At 44.1% G+C, this 14,210-nt stretch overlaps 1 protein-coding gene across 1 annotated transcript in view; it reads right to left on the bottom strand.

The window, feature by feature from the left end:
- MAP2K5 (mitogen-activated protein kinase kinase 5) overlaps window positions 1-14,210 on the bottom strand; it is a 118,146-nt gene that overhangs the window by 58,101 nt on the left and 45,835 nt on the right. Inside the window, exons 13-15 of the mRNA XM_015811894.2 lie at window positions 11,923-11,996; window positions 10,916-10,966; window positions 7,030-7,101 (exon numbers count right to left, since the gene is read on the bottom strand). Coding sequence (XP_015667380.1) covers window positions 7,030-7,101; window positions 10,916-10,966; window positions 11,923-11,996 — 197 coding nt within the window. The remainder of the gene's footprint in view (window positions 1-7,029; window positions 7,102-10,915; window positions 10,967-11,922; window positions 11,997-14,210) is intronic.

Raw genomic sequence — 14,210 nt, 5'->3', positions numbered from 1 at the left:
ACACAGATCAAACAAAATCTTGACAGAGTCTATTTCTTTTTACGCCCCTGTAGCCCCTTGTTTCAGGGTGGAGTCAGGGCGACTGAATGGACCTGAGCACTTACTGGTCAGATGATGCCCTTCCTGACACCTAATGAACATACCCTATGGGAGATTCTAGGAAGGGCTCCCCTTACTCTCTTCCTCTGTCTTCAGGCTGGGTTGCCTCTTCATGAGGTAAGAAAAGTCCAGAGTTCACAAGGCACAATCCAAGTCAGGACACTGTGTCAGTCCAAAGCGAGGCAAGAATCACAAAGATCAGAAAACACACAGCTAGGAAATGAACACGATGTTCCCAGCATCGCCTCCATCTGTCTGCTGTGCTAAGTAGCCAGCTTCCGCTGCAGCCCATCAAGAAGGGCGAGGCCTTTCTCCTCCTGAGTAATCTGGCTGACCTTCTCTGCTCCTGCCTTTTCTCTGCCCTACATGCTCTAGGATCAGGTGCAGAAGGCAGCTCCTCTTCCTCATCACTGCCACTTCACTGTAGCCCATCACACCAGCTCCCCCTCTGTGGGCACCATCTCTCATAGTAGGAGTCAGCCATGTGATGTAGCTAAAAAAAGGCAAATGCAATTTTAGGTTGTATTGTATTTCAAAATCATAGGAACGGCAGGCAGTCTCGACTTACAACCACAACTGGGACTGGAAATCCACCACTAAGTGAGGCAGTTGTTAAGTGAGTTGTTTTAGAATATTTCTCCTTGCACTTGGGACCTCACTCTAGGCAAGAGATTTGGACACTCCATGTCCCTCAGCCCCATTTGAGGGTTGCCAGAGCCCATCACAATCTTACTGCTGATCTTGCCAATCAATCACCAATTTTTGGTTTCATGATTTCTTGCTGTCCTTTCCTAATAGGTATGCCAGGTCTCTGAATTAACTTTTTTTGAGTAAAACAGCATAACCAACACTTTCCCCCTCAAAAACTGGACATTCGACTTACAAGACTGGATGCTAAACCCCCCCCCCCCAAATTAGGGACCTGATGTGGAATTAATACAGGAGGTGTCAGTTTCCCCCCCCCACCGCCAGACATCATCAGAGAGAGCTTTTCTTATTTATTTTAGCTTTGAGGGGAGGGGGGTGTCTGAAAATAAAGGGCCCTGGACAGCATACCCCTCTCCCCTGGGGAGACCAGAGAATGGGCTGATCTTCCATATCCATCTTGTTATCCCCTTTGTGCAAATCAAAATGCAGCAATACATTTGCTTGAGCGTTGGTAGCTTAAGAGTTTATGGATTTGTAGCATCTCTGTGTATCTTCCTTCCTTTGCTTTGTTGAAGTAATTACTTTATTTGTCTCCCTGGAACCCAACCTTTGTATTGTTCCCTGGCAATGAAGACAAGAGAAGGATTGATAGTCTGAGGTCTCAACCTGGACCAACTTTACCTAAACTTCCCACTTTATTGCAGTTTAGTTCACAACATTCCCTTAATATGGATGGGGTTACTTCCCAGCGCACCAAGTAGATAAATCATGCTGGAATATTACTCCTGCTAAGTTCTGCTATGACTGGAGCATATGTGCTTCCGAGCCACTGAAGCAGAGCCCCATAAAATACACTAATTACCAGAAGTTCTGGTCACTGGGTGATTGATAACACTCTGCGAGGCCACCTCTTCCTGCCCAGCTTTTCTGATGGTTCTCGCCCGCCACAGAGGCAATTACTGATTCACCCAGGCCTTGGGCACTGGACCCTCTGCTTTCTGTTCTGCCACCATGAACCACCATGAAAGCTGGACATCATCATCCATCGTCACCTAGATGACCTTCATTTGACAAAGTCAACCCAGAATAGCCAGTCTCCTCTTGTCTCTGACATGCTCACCAGCTCCATCATTTACTAATCTAAAAAACAGCCATTGCCCCCAATACAGACCATAGCACTTGAAATGGAATACCCCAATTCTACGTATTTACTTCTTAGATGTGTCTTTTTGAACTTTGCTTTAAAGGGGGTTTTTTGTGTCAAATTGTATCTAACATAGTTTTCTATCCAGAGGTCTTCTTCCTCTGTGTTATACCATTTCTCTAACACTGACTAAAAATGCCCTCTTCAGCTTTCCATCTGCATGAGGACCCTAAGCAAAGGCTCCCACAGAAACCATATTTTTATGGCTTTTCTCTTCCACCTAAGATCCACCAAGGGCTCTGCATTTCACCAAAGAGTCAACAGAGATAAGACCAGAGATTTAAGTAACCGGCTTGTAAAAGTAAGCTCATTCTATTTTATTCAAGAAGGTCTCGTGTGGCCTAACTCCCCCTGGTCACATGATCAGAATTCAGGTTGCCGTGTCCTAAGGGTTACGTAATCATTTTTACGACCTTCTGATAAAGTCAACAGGGAATCCAGATTCACTTAACAACTATGCTATTAGCACAACAACTGCAGTGATTCACTTAACAACAGTGGCAACAAAGGCCATAAAATGGGTCAAAATTCATTTAACAAATGTCTTGCTTTGCAACAGAAATTTTGGGCTCCATTGAGGTCACTAGGTCAAGGGCTAGCTGTGCTGTGCTTTGGCTCCCTCTTTTTATTTTGCGGGGGGGGGGGCAACTTCCTGGCACATCTCACTCCGAATTTTCTTAAGTTTCCTGCCTCATCATCCTTGAAGGGAGCGTCCAGTTAACCTTTCTGCCCTGTTCCACTAATCCATCGCAGCTCCAACCAAGGTATTCCTCCGTTTTAAATGCTGGTTTCTCATCAGGATTTCTCCAGTTATGACTGCTGAACTCTTTATAGATCAAGATGGCTCCGTTAACTAGTTTCCATAAAGATGTGAGGTGGGGGGAAGCCACTTTTTGTGCTTTTATTTATCAAGATAGTTTAATTCATACCCTCTTCCTGTTTGTCTCATCATTTTTAATTGCTATTCTTCATCACAATTGCTTCATGCTACTGTTCTGCCATATTTTAATCGTTTTTTAAAAATATGTTAGCTATACTGTTACACAGACTTGGAATTCTGATCTGAAGAAGAGTTTTATTAATGTTATAAATAAAAAAGAATATTGGGGCATATGTATAAAGCTGTTATCTATCCTGAATTAGGTGAAATATAATTCCCAAATAAGAATAAATGACATTATCCAGTTTGGAATAAAAATATAGTCTGTCAACAACAACCAAAAAACATGCTGTTTATATGCCACCTTTGTGCCCAAATAAATGGCTGTGTTAATTTTATGGAAAAATATAGACTGGTCAATGATGTAAGGCAGAGTTCCCTAACCTTTCCGGCTTTGAGGACTGGTGGGAGGGTGAAGAGTGGGGATGGTGACCTGCGAGCAATGGGCAAGCACATGTGGGGGCAGCTCCATTTGCACAGCCCAGTTCCAAATGGCTCAAGGCCTGGGAGTGGGCCGCAGCCCGGGGGTTGGGGACCCGATTTAAGGGCATTGATCCAATTGAAAAAGTGAAAGAAAGGAACTCTTCCCCCCCCTTTTTTTTGTTAGCTGTCACCAGCAAGTCACAATGAATTTAACTGTCTCTTGCAGGGGCATCCATGATGAATAGAAGTAAGCGGTCAAAGTCAAAAGCATGGCCACAACACCCCATTAAAGGCCCACCCTTTCTTTAAATGTGTGTCTTGATGCGCATTCCAGAGGGTTTTGATGACTCGGTCCTGGCTGCCATCTTGACTTTTATCTCACCCCTCTCCCGATGCCTCTGATCTCTTATATTTGCTACAGGTAGTCCTTGACTTATGTCAGGTTCGGAATTTCCATTGCTAAGCAATGCAGTTGTTAAGCGAGTCATCACAAGACCAAATCTGATTTTACTTAGATATTTATGTATTTGTTATTTATTTGTTAAATTTATTGGGCCGACCATCTAGTCATGGGGCTACTCTGGGCAGCTTACAATAGTAAAATGGACAAAGTGATAAATATATTAACATGATAATAGTAAAACAATGAAACCATAACAATGAAAGCACAACATGAATTAAAAGATGGGTGGGACAGAAGAAAGCATAGGTGGGAGGTTAAGTCTGCTAATTAGTCCAGTAGCCACCTCCAGTATTTTACAACCATTTCTACAAGGGCTGTTAAGTGAATCACGTGATTAAGCAAATCATGTGCTCATTAACTGAATCACACAGTCATTAAGCAAATCTGGCTTCCCCAATTGACACTATCTGTATCAAATAGAGAGATATCCTAATTCTGTTTCAACCAGTCATTTCTTCGTATATATACAGTTAATCTGAAACTAATGAAGTTGCTGCTCCCTTTAAGATGATATGGCTGATGCCTTCAAGCAATGGATGTAAGATAACCTAAAGCAGGGGTCTTCAAACCTGGCCCTTTTATGACTTGTGACTTCAACTCCCAGAATTCCTCAGCCAACATGCCTGCCTGAGGAATTCTAGAAGTTGAAGTCCACAAGCCATAAAAGGGCCAGGTTTGAAGACCCCTGACCTAAAGTTTCAGGATTACTCTTGGGCAACCACACTCCCTCCCCTCTTAAGTTTCGGGGGGGGGGCTCGTGTATGTGCAGATCAGGTGGGACTGAGTTGAGAAGTGGGGACAAAGTCCTGGAGCAGAGATGGAAAAACACCTCCAAAGCAGAGTTTCTCCATCTTGGCAACTTGAACGTGGGTGGACTTCAACTCCCAGAATTCCCTAGCCAGCTTTGAGAATTAAAGTCCAGACATCTCCTAGTTGGCAAAGTTGAGAAAGGCTGCTCTCAGGGCTCCTGGAGCCACAGAAAGGAAGGCCTCCTGAGCTACAATGCATCTCACTTGAAAAGTATTTTAAAGGCTGCAGCACTTTTTTTTAGTCTGTCTCTTATAATAGAGTGATTTAAAGCCACCAAATCACTGATGGTTCCTTGGATAGTTGGTTATAAAAGGATGATTTTTATTAGTCTGGGGAAAGTTGAAAATGTGGTAGAGAAAACAGTTAAAGCAATTTAAAACAAATCATACCGTAACTACTGAAATGTGCCTAAATCCATCTAATGCGTTCAATTAACAACTACTTGAAATCTTTAGACTAAGAATGAGGAAATAATGCTACTTTAAATAGGATTAGTTAATACTGACCGCCTGCCTTTCAGAAATAGAGGCAGAGTTAGAGTTGAGCCGTGCATGATTAAGGTTTACAAGAGTGGAATGAAAAGAGTAACAACCTCAGGTCCTCCCCGAATGCTCCCCGACCCACCCAAGCATCGGCAGGCTGCACTAATAGCGATGGCCTTCCGTGACTTGGGAGAGAGGCACCTCGCCTTCTGCAACACGTTTCCCCTCACTTTGCTCATTTAACACACGTCACTCAAACCACTCCAATAAAACAACGATCATGCTGAAGGGAAGTCTCGGGGGAGGAGATGACACACCAATTAACAAAGCACAGACAGACAAATTGTTCCATGCCTCTGACAAGGAAAAAGGAGACTTGGGCAAGTGTGTAAGGAGAGAGAATAAGTGAGACCTCCCTTGTCAACCGTAACAAGCTCCCTCCCATTTTTCCATCCAGGTCATGGTTGTCCCAAAGGTGCTTTTTCAAAAGGCAACTGGGCTGTCTTGATTTGGTAATGGCCAGGCAGAGGTCCAGCACGGCACAGGGGCTGAGGCTGGTTCCCTCGCCTAATGTGCTGTGAGAGCTTCAGGTGTGGGAATGCAGATGAGCAGTGAAGTCGTATCATAACAAACCACAGTCTGTATCCAAAGTTGTTTCTAACCCTTGCTGACAAAGTCCTGTGAATTGTTGATGGGCGGTGCTGCCCATCAGAGGAGCTAATAAGGTGGTTAAATGTTTCGCAATGTTGTAGGTGATTGAGTTGATGCTGCTGACAACTGGTCTGAGCTGAGTTCCCTCTTTGTGGATTTTGGGGGGTCCATATAGGCATGGAGTGGAGAAAGTCCAGGGAAAAGCACCTTTGAGACATCCCAGCTATGATACGGGGCAGCTTAGGCAGAACAAGGAGCGCCACGGCCAGGCTAGGAAAGTAAGGCCGCAGTCGGCCAGAAGCAAGGAAGCAGCTGAGGCCCCTTTCCCAAAGACTTCTCACCTCACAGATGGACAGCGCACCTGAGGGTGGAAGGAAGACCTCCCAAGGCGCTCTATGGGGAGGAGGGCCTGGGGATAGAAGCTCTGCCCAGGTTGGTAGTAAATCTTCACAAGACAAATGTCAGTCCACTCTTAACGTGGACAAAGCTGGATCCAGCGATTAGTCCCCGCATCACCCAAAGCAAAATATCCGTTAAGGAAGAGAAAAAAAGTCCGGTGAAAAGTCTGTCTGGACTGACGGAGATTCGTCCAGCAAGAACCAACCCCAGCTGATCCTGCATGGCAACCAGCCACAACTGGCCAGCTGTATTACTCTCATGACAATCACAACTGTCCACTGCAACTCTGCCTCTTGGCCCTGCAAGTCTTGCTTGTGCTCCAAGTGGACTTTCTCGTCCCCAGTCAGACTTCAGACAGGAGCCAGGCTGGCCCATTTCCCCAGACTCGCTCTCTGACGCTTTTCTGATTCACCGACTTGGCATTCATAGAGGAAGGAAGACTGACAACCAGGCTGGGCAGAAATTGGCCGCTAGAAGGGAACCGGAGAGCAACTCTTCCCCAGAGGGGTGCAAGGGCCTCTAAAGAACTGAAGGAGAAGACCAGGAGTTTTTGACATGTGCAGTTGAAAGCAAAGGGGGGTCAGAAAAGCAGTCACCACGGGAAGGGCACAGGAACATGGGCTCAGGTGCAGTCAGACCTCTGGGCGTGAGTGGACTGTTGCCCAGTACAGCTGTGCCATCTCAGCAGTGCAACGCAAGACGTGGCCCTTTACAAACCCTCATTGGAATAATTTCTCTCCTTAGAAGAGACCAGGGAGCAGCTAAGAATGAAGGCCTGGCTTGACGGCTCTTCTCCCAGCCAAGGGCGGATGCTAGGCTCTTTGGGGGGTTATTTGTTTCCTCTGCTGTTCAGGATTAAAGGTGTTATTTTTGAAAACAAAACAAAACAAAAACCAGATAAGACACCTACCTCCATGAAGGAAATCCCTAGACTCCAAACATCGGAATGAATGCCGTACTGTTCTCCAGAAATCCGTTCAGGCTGTTAAAAACAAACAGGGGAAGGGGACCTAATGAAATGCCAAGGAACGGTAACGTGATAGCCTATAAATTATGCAAGAAACAAAAACTCACGTTTCAAACATTCATGAAGTGCCTACAGGCATTTACTGCCTCCATTTACTGTACTAATTAATACCAGCAAATTTTAATTTTGATTCCCCCTGCTGCTTCGGCAGAGTGTGGAAGCTCCACCGTAGGCCATGGCACCCGATGCACCCGAGAACAGTCCCAGGCTCGGCCCCTCCCCCGTGGCCAGGCATCCCTGAGCAACTGCTTGTCGAGGTTCACCTGCACCCCCAAACCCAGCTCAGGTAAAGCCTAAAGCTGTGAGGTTGGGGAGGAACGCTCATTTCGCCCCCTCCTCACCATGGGGTGCAATGTAGATTATGGTGCTGGGCAAAGAGACCTCTGGAGTGACCACTGGAGGAGCAGCAGCACCTTCTGCAGCCCTTTCACTCTCCACAGCTCAAGAACGCCCAGTTCCTCCATACAGGCAGCCCTCAACTGACCACCTTTCATTTAGCAACCGAACAAAGTTACAAGGGCGCTGAAAAAAGTGACTTACAACTGGTCTTTTTTAAAATATATATATATATATATTATTGATTTTTTAGAATAACAGTCTTTGGTGCTTAGTAAACAACATGTTGTCTGGATTCATATATTTAACAACAGTGAATAGTAGTTAATTTCTATACTTTCATAATCAACATATTAACTAGAAATACTTTTCCTTGGTCATCTCTTCTTCCAATAGTATTCTCCTTTTACCAACATTAAGCAAATATAGTTCTTAATACTATCAATACGTACAAATTTAAATATAAACATTTTAATAATATTTAACAATAACATCAGTATGTAATGTCTTTTCTAATCAGCTTATTTTACAATTGCATTTGCAAAAAATCATCTTATGTAAATCACTATAGGTCCTGTTTTCAGAACTCTTATTTAAGCTTAGTTCCCCCTCAGTAATCAAAACATTTCTTGTCAGTTATAGTTTTCTCAGAGTTGATTACATTTAAATATCCAAAATATTTCATACGTTTAAATCATCCCAATGTTTTTACATTTCCTATATCATAAAAAAAAGAAAAAAGAAAAAAAATACTATATACTAATTATAAATCACATTTCTCTTTGTTTGCCTCTATATTTTCCCCAATCATGGCATGGAGAGTCTTTCTTTTCTAACTGACTAAGTTGGGACGGCTGACATCTGGAGAGGCCCCTAGAAGCAGTGTGTGAATCCTCCAATCCTATGAGCAACTTCTGCTCAGATTACAGCCTACTGAACTATCTGCAATACTCAATGAGAGCAAAATACGCAGAGCCTCTCAGAACATCCCTTCTTGCCTTGGGTTCCTGCCTCCTCCTCCTCCTCCTCCTCCTCCTCCTCCTCCCTAACTCAAGCAGGTGGTGTCATTGCCTGCCTGCATGAGGCAAGCCCAAATCCAGCTTCCCTTTAAATGCTCCAGAGCTAATGTGGACGGGCTGCCTCACACCAATTACGGGACAGTTTAATCCCACTTGAGTCAGCAAGGGATGCCAAAGCCGGTCACTCTTTAACTTAGAAGCCGGGCTGTGTACCACGGAGATCAAGTACGGTGTGAAATGCAACGATAAGACAAGGAGGCGAGAACGTCCTTCCCACTGTGCTGTTAATGCACCTGTCTAGTTGAGGCACCTTGTACAACCCCTCCCAGGCTCCTACAAAGCCCAGAAACCTTTAGAGGAAAACAAATGGGCCCAAATTAGTGACAGTTCAACGTGCTCAACAAATAAGTCCTTGAAGCTGTTAATCCCAGGTCAAGAGCTTTTAGCGCCAAGTAAATGTTAAGTAAAAAACACTGAACAGAAAAGCCTTTAAGTCGTTGCCTTCGAGACAGGAGAGAGGCTTAAACCTCCCGCAAGCAGCAGCCTGCAGAGATGGCAGGGCAGGGCGCTTAATAACGGAATTCCAATCAGTTTAGGATCTGGATTTGGGTCTCCTCAGGTCCTGCTGAGATCCAGCTGGCAGTCGGTGGGATCCGGCCTGACTTCCCTGCTCTCTGTGCTGCGACGGCTGCAGGCCAAGAACCCTGGCCACCGGGCCCAGCTTCGGTCCACAATCCGCCTCCCTGGCGTGCAGCCTCCTCCTCCTCCTCCTCCGTCGACTTCGGTGACCATGAAGCTCCTTGGAGAAGTTAAGGGCTCATGTGGAGACATCCTAGTAAGGCTTGCGTCAGCCCCGAGCTGGGAAATAACAAACCCATCTTGCCTTGTCCCGCTCCAAAATCCAGCAAGGCTTTGGTGTTCTTGTTGGACATCTCATCCGATTTCAGACATTTCTCACAAAATGTGTGCCCTCTGGGCTCCCTTGGATCCATGCTCTGTCCTTGCACATTCCATGCAAGGCTCAGCTTTTTTGTGGCACGCTTTGAATTGCTTGCGGCAGAAGTACAGGTAGTCCTCAACTTACACTAGTTCACTTAGTGACTGTTCAAAGAAACATCACTGACTTATGACCATTTTCCACACTTATAATTGTTGCAGCATCCCACTGGTCAGGTGATCAAAATTCAGGCGCTTGGCAACTGACTCATATTTAGGACAACCGCAGCGTCCCAGGATGATGTGATCACCTTCTGACCAGCAAAGTCAATGGGGAAGCCAGATTCACTTAACGACCGTGTTACTAATTTAACAAGTGCAGCGATTCATTTAACAACTGTGGCACGAAAGGTGGTAAAATGGAACCAAGCTCACTTAACAACTGTCTCGCTTAGCAACAGAAATTCTGGGCTCAATTGTGGTCAAAAGTCAAGGACTACCTGTACAATGATAAGCAAAGCATTATACTGAGGACCAAGCTTCCTGTCAATTAAGCGTCAAGGAAGACGTGTCCTCTTGAGGTGCCAGAGCCAGAAAGAGTCACTAGGTCAGCCACGGCCCTCGGGCTCAGGTGTTCCTGACTGAAGTCCCACAAACTCTGCCGGGGGGGCGGGGCTCAAAGATTACTGTCCCAGGAACCCCTCTTCAGTCGGCCATCCACACGGAGCAGAGGCTACAGGTGATACCTTTTCAACCCGTCAATTTCTGAAGGCAAGCAAGAACAATCTGTCCTTGGTTTCAGGTTATCCTAGAGCACATTATTTCTATGGCATTTTCCAGCATTCTGATGCGTTACAGAGATGGAAGCAGTTTCCTTAGACCATTTGATTAGAGGAAGATTATGTCAGTTTCATGCTATAGCTACAGTGGATAAAGACCCTTTTGGGCTACCCTGACTTCATTTTGAGGGCCTCACGTTTTTCCAGACACACACCCAATGTGGCAGAAGAGCTGGGCGTTTTATTATTCCCTTTTGTTTGTTTGTTTTACAGGTGAGTGGGGGGAGCTGCTGCCTTTGTCATAGAAATTCTATTTGTGTGCCTTATTTACAACATCCTTTTTCATCTGTCTCTCTGTCTGTCCATCCCCTCCCTTTTCTCTGAACATTCACCCACGGGTGGGGGTCTCCTCTTGTTTTATCCTCCAAATACAGGATGGCATCAAGGTCTACCAGGATGCTCCAGGCCTGAAAGGAAGCTTCTCTTGATTTGGGGGGTGGGGGTTGGGAGTCTGAGCCCAAGATCTTAATCACAAATTTCTATGCCATTCTGTTATTTTCATGTATGTGTCATGTATCAAACAGATCCTCCTTACTTGGCAATTGGAGAAAAACTAGAGAAACTAATCAAGAAGACAAAACTGAAGATCCCACCCCGAGTTTTTAGTTTAAACCAAAGTATCTTCATACATTTACTTACTGCCATATATGCATTCGTCCCGACGTATGTCTTTGCTATGGAATTCACCAGCTATCAGACAAAACAACTTGTTAGGGCCATATAAAGCACAAATGAAGTAGGTAATTATTCCTCATTTAACACTAATCATTCTATGTATAAATCAGAAAAAATATGTAAAGTGGGGAGTGGACACATTTGCCAGCAAAGGCATTAAAATCTATCCTCCTGGGTTTCCTTCAAATGGGAGTCCTCTTTTAAAATATCCATAATATTTCAATTTACAAGAGAGAACAAAGGCACCTCTAAAATCTGAAGGAGGAAGCTTGGAGTATTTAGTTTCCTACCAAGCAGCTGGATCAGTCTATTGGAAATGGGGTGTGTGTGAAATCCAGCACATTCAAACAGTCCTCCTCCTCCTCCTCCTCCTGTCAGCTGGGCCCAAGATGTGAATAAAGCCACCTTGATTATCAGGCTGGAATGAACACTAAATATGCTGAGGGACAACAGATTCTGACAACATATAATGCAGCCGTGACCTCCTCTTTGGTCCTCATGTTTGGCTGGGAGGAAAGGCGGCTGCAATTCAATTCAACATTGCAGCGAGCGTGAGGGTCAGTTTCACGCAAGGTTCTCAGGGGAAGCCCCAAATGGAAATTAATTAAAATTTGTGCTGCACATTGTTAAAGCCCACCACCATTGTTGCTCCCAATATTAATTTTTACTATGGGCCAGTCGGTCTCCCCAGACGCCCCTCTCGTTCTGCCCTTCCTTTTGTTTGGCCCAAGCGCTTTCAGAGCCAAGCTGCATATCAATGAAGTTGCCTATTTGTGAGTAGTAATTACAATATCAGCAGTTTTTACTGTCATTAAACAATGAACAATCATATTCTGATGAAGAAAAGTCACCAGGAGATTAAAAAGGAGGAATTATACGTTCCCAGCAGAGGAAGCTCTTGGAGGAGAGTCCATTTGTCTCCTGGCTAGTTTGGAAAGTAGAATTAAGAGGAGAGGAACAGAGGGACGTACCTGGGTGCTCACTCCAAAGTCACATAACTTGACCTGGCCTCTTGTGTTCACCAACATATTAGAGGGCTTCACATCTGTGTTGGACGAAGCAACGAAAGCAGGATAAATCCAGAGAGCATTGATTTAACAGCAAATGCAGCTGATGGCCAGATAAAAGAAAAATGAGTCTGTGCAAAAATGTAATTTGAGAAATTATCTCAGCTTTGACCCGCCACTGGCCTCAGAAAGATAACAGGAGAGAGGGAGGGGGGAAGCACAGTCTTGCAACCTTCTTGTCAACGCTGCAAATACTGTATATTCTTGCTATAGAGTTATCATAAAAATAATATTAGCTTGTGTGGTTGCCTTGTTTGGCCTACTGTGGAGGAGGACTGATATAAGGTCAAGAGGAGCGGGAGAGGCCAAGAGTGGCCCAGTAAGAAGCCGAGGGTAAGTGGGGCTTTGCAGGCCAGAAGGACAGCGACTCACCCAGAATAAGAATCTCCAAAAGAAGCCCAGAAGGTGGCTATAAGAGTTAGGCAATGTGGAGGCATATCGAAAGGCACTCTTCTAGTTACCAGAGAAGAAAGCAGAACTTGTGTGAATAGATCTGGAGATGCTGCAAAGACGTCTGGTCATGGGTGGTGTCTGAACTGAAGGAAGAGTCCTTGCTTTACAAGGAGAACACCCAGTTGGAATGAGGAATCTGAGAGGCACGAATCTTTTAGAGCTTGAACTGGTCAACTTACCAAGTTGGATATCTTAGGAATAAATGGACTGGAATGGGCCATTTAAAGTCAGATGACTACAAGATATACTATGCAGGGCATGAGTCCATAAAAAGGAACAAAGCAGCGATGAAAATGAAAAAGGGCATCAGCAAATATGTGTTCATCTATAATCCAATAAACATCAAGAACATATTTCCCCGAATTAGTGGTTATCAAGAAAACATCGATGTTATACAAATCTCTGCATCTGCAAAATGAAGGAAGGCACTGAGCAATTCTGTGGCAAATCAGAAGAGGTGTTAGATGCAACATCAGAAAGGGAGACAATTCTACTAATGGGTAATTGGAACGCATCAACTGGAAAAATGAAGAACACTATAATTACATGGAGAAATCAATTTAGTAAATATAATTACATGGAAAATGGGTTAATAATTTTGCAAAAAAGAATTCTTTATTACTGCAAACACCTGTTTCAAATACTATGAAAAGAGATGCCATAGCTGGACACGGCAACCGTCATAAATAGGAGTCAGTTGCCAAGTGTATGAATTTTGATCACATGACCATGGGGATGCTGCAACAGTTATAAGTGTCATAAGTCACTTTTTTCATTGCCATTGTAACTTTGAACGATCACTAAATGGACTGTTGTAAGAGGACTGCCTATATAACAATTAACTTGAAAAATTCAAGAGACTAAATAGGTCAGTGAAGTATGATTTGAATGGGACTGATGAAAGGGACAGCTCAACCTGCCTCTTTGTTACAAAGAGGAAGCCGAGGAGACAGAATGTTAGTGGATGAGGGGAAAATTTCCCCAACATTTAAAAGACAAGGAGACCCAAAGAGCTTTCATAATAATCCAGGGAAAGGCAGAGGATGAGAAGGTGGAAATGAAACATGTATAATCACTTAACTTAGCTTTCTAACATCTAGGAAGGGAAGATCAGAAAAGATGTCACAATCAAGATTTCTTAAATGTCAAACAAAAATTTACAGATATGGTGTGAATATTAGGGATGCCACATTGAGCTCCTGGAGGAAATGTGGAATATAAATCTAACAAATGAGTAAAATAAGCTTTATGAAGGAAGAACAATGAAATAAATGTAAGATTGGTGCTTTTTCCTTGCCATTATCTGAACTGTCAACAAGATTCAAGCCCTCAATTACAAAAACATACCCACTGCTTTATTTAGAAAACATAATCTATTCTCCTCAAAATCATCTTTAAAAACCAGACTCTCTTCATCTTGTATGTGCAAGGAGGGGCATGCAGACTGTTTCATCCTGAACCATTTGCAACCATCCTATCCTGAGCAGTGTTTGGAACTGAAGTGTTTTGAGCTAAAAAGCAGTGGCATTTCCCTGAGGTTTTGCATTTGAAACAATTCAAAATGAAATTTTTTGCACATCTCACCAGCACAGCCCTGAATTCCAGAGTAGGAGACGCCTGTGCAATACAATCGCCAGTGAGAAATGCAAATTACCCAGAGCTCATAATAAGTGGCAACACAAAGCTTTTTCCTTTCCCCAGTGGTGCCAAGACTGCCGCCCTGGACTCAGCTTTTTCTA

This window comes from Protobothrops mucrosquamatus, unplaced genomic scaffold (genome assembly GCF_001527695.2).
Source record: "Protobothrops mucrosquamatus isolate PMUCROS unplaced genomic scaffold, P.Mucros_1.0 scaffold56, whole genome shotgun sequence".
NCBI lineage: Eukaryota > Metazoa > Chordata > Lepidosauria > Squamata > Viperidae > Protobothrops > Protobothrops mucrosquamatus.
The sequence above is the reverse complement of the archived record's forward strand: the minus strand, read 5'-3'. Positions and strand labels throughout refer to the sequence as shown.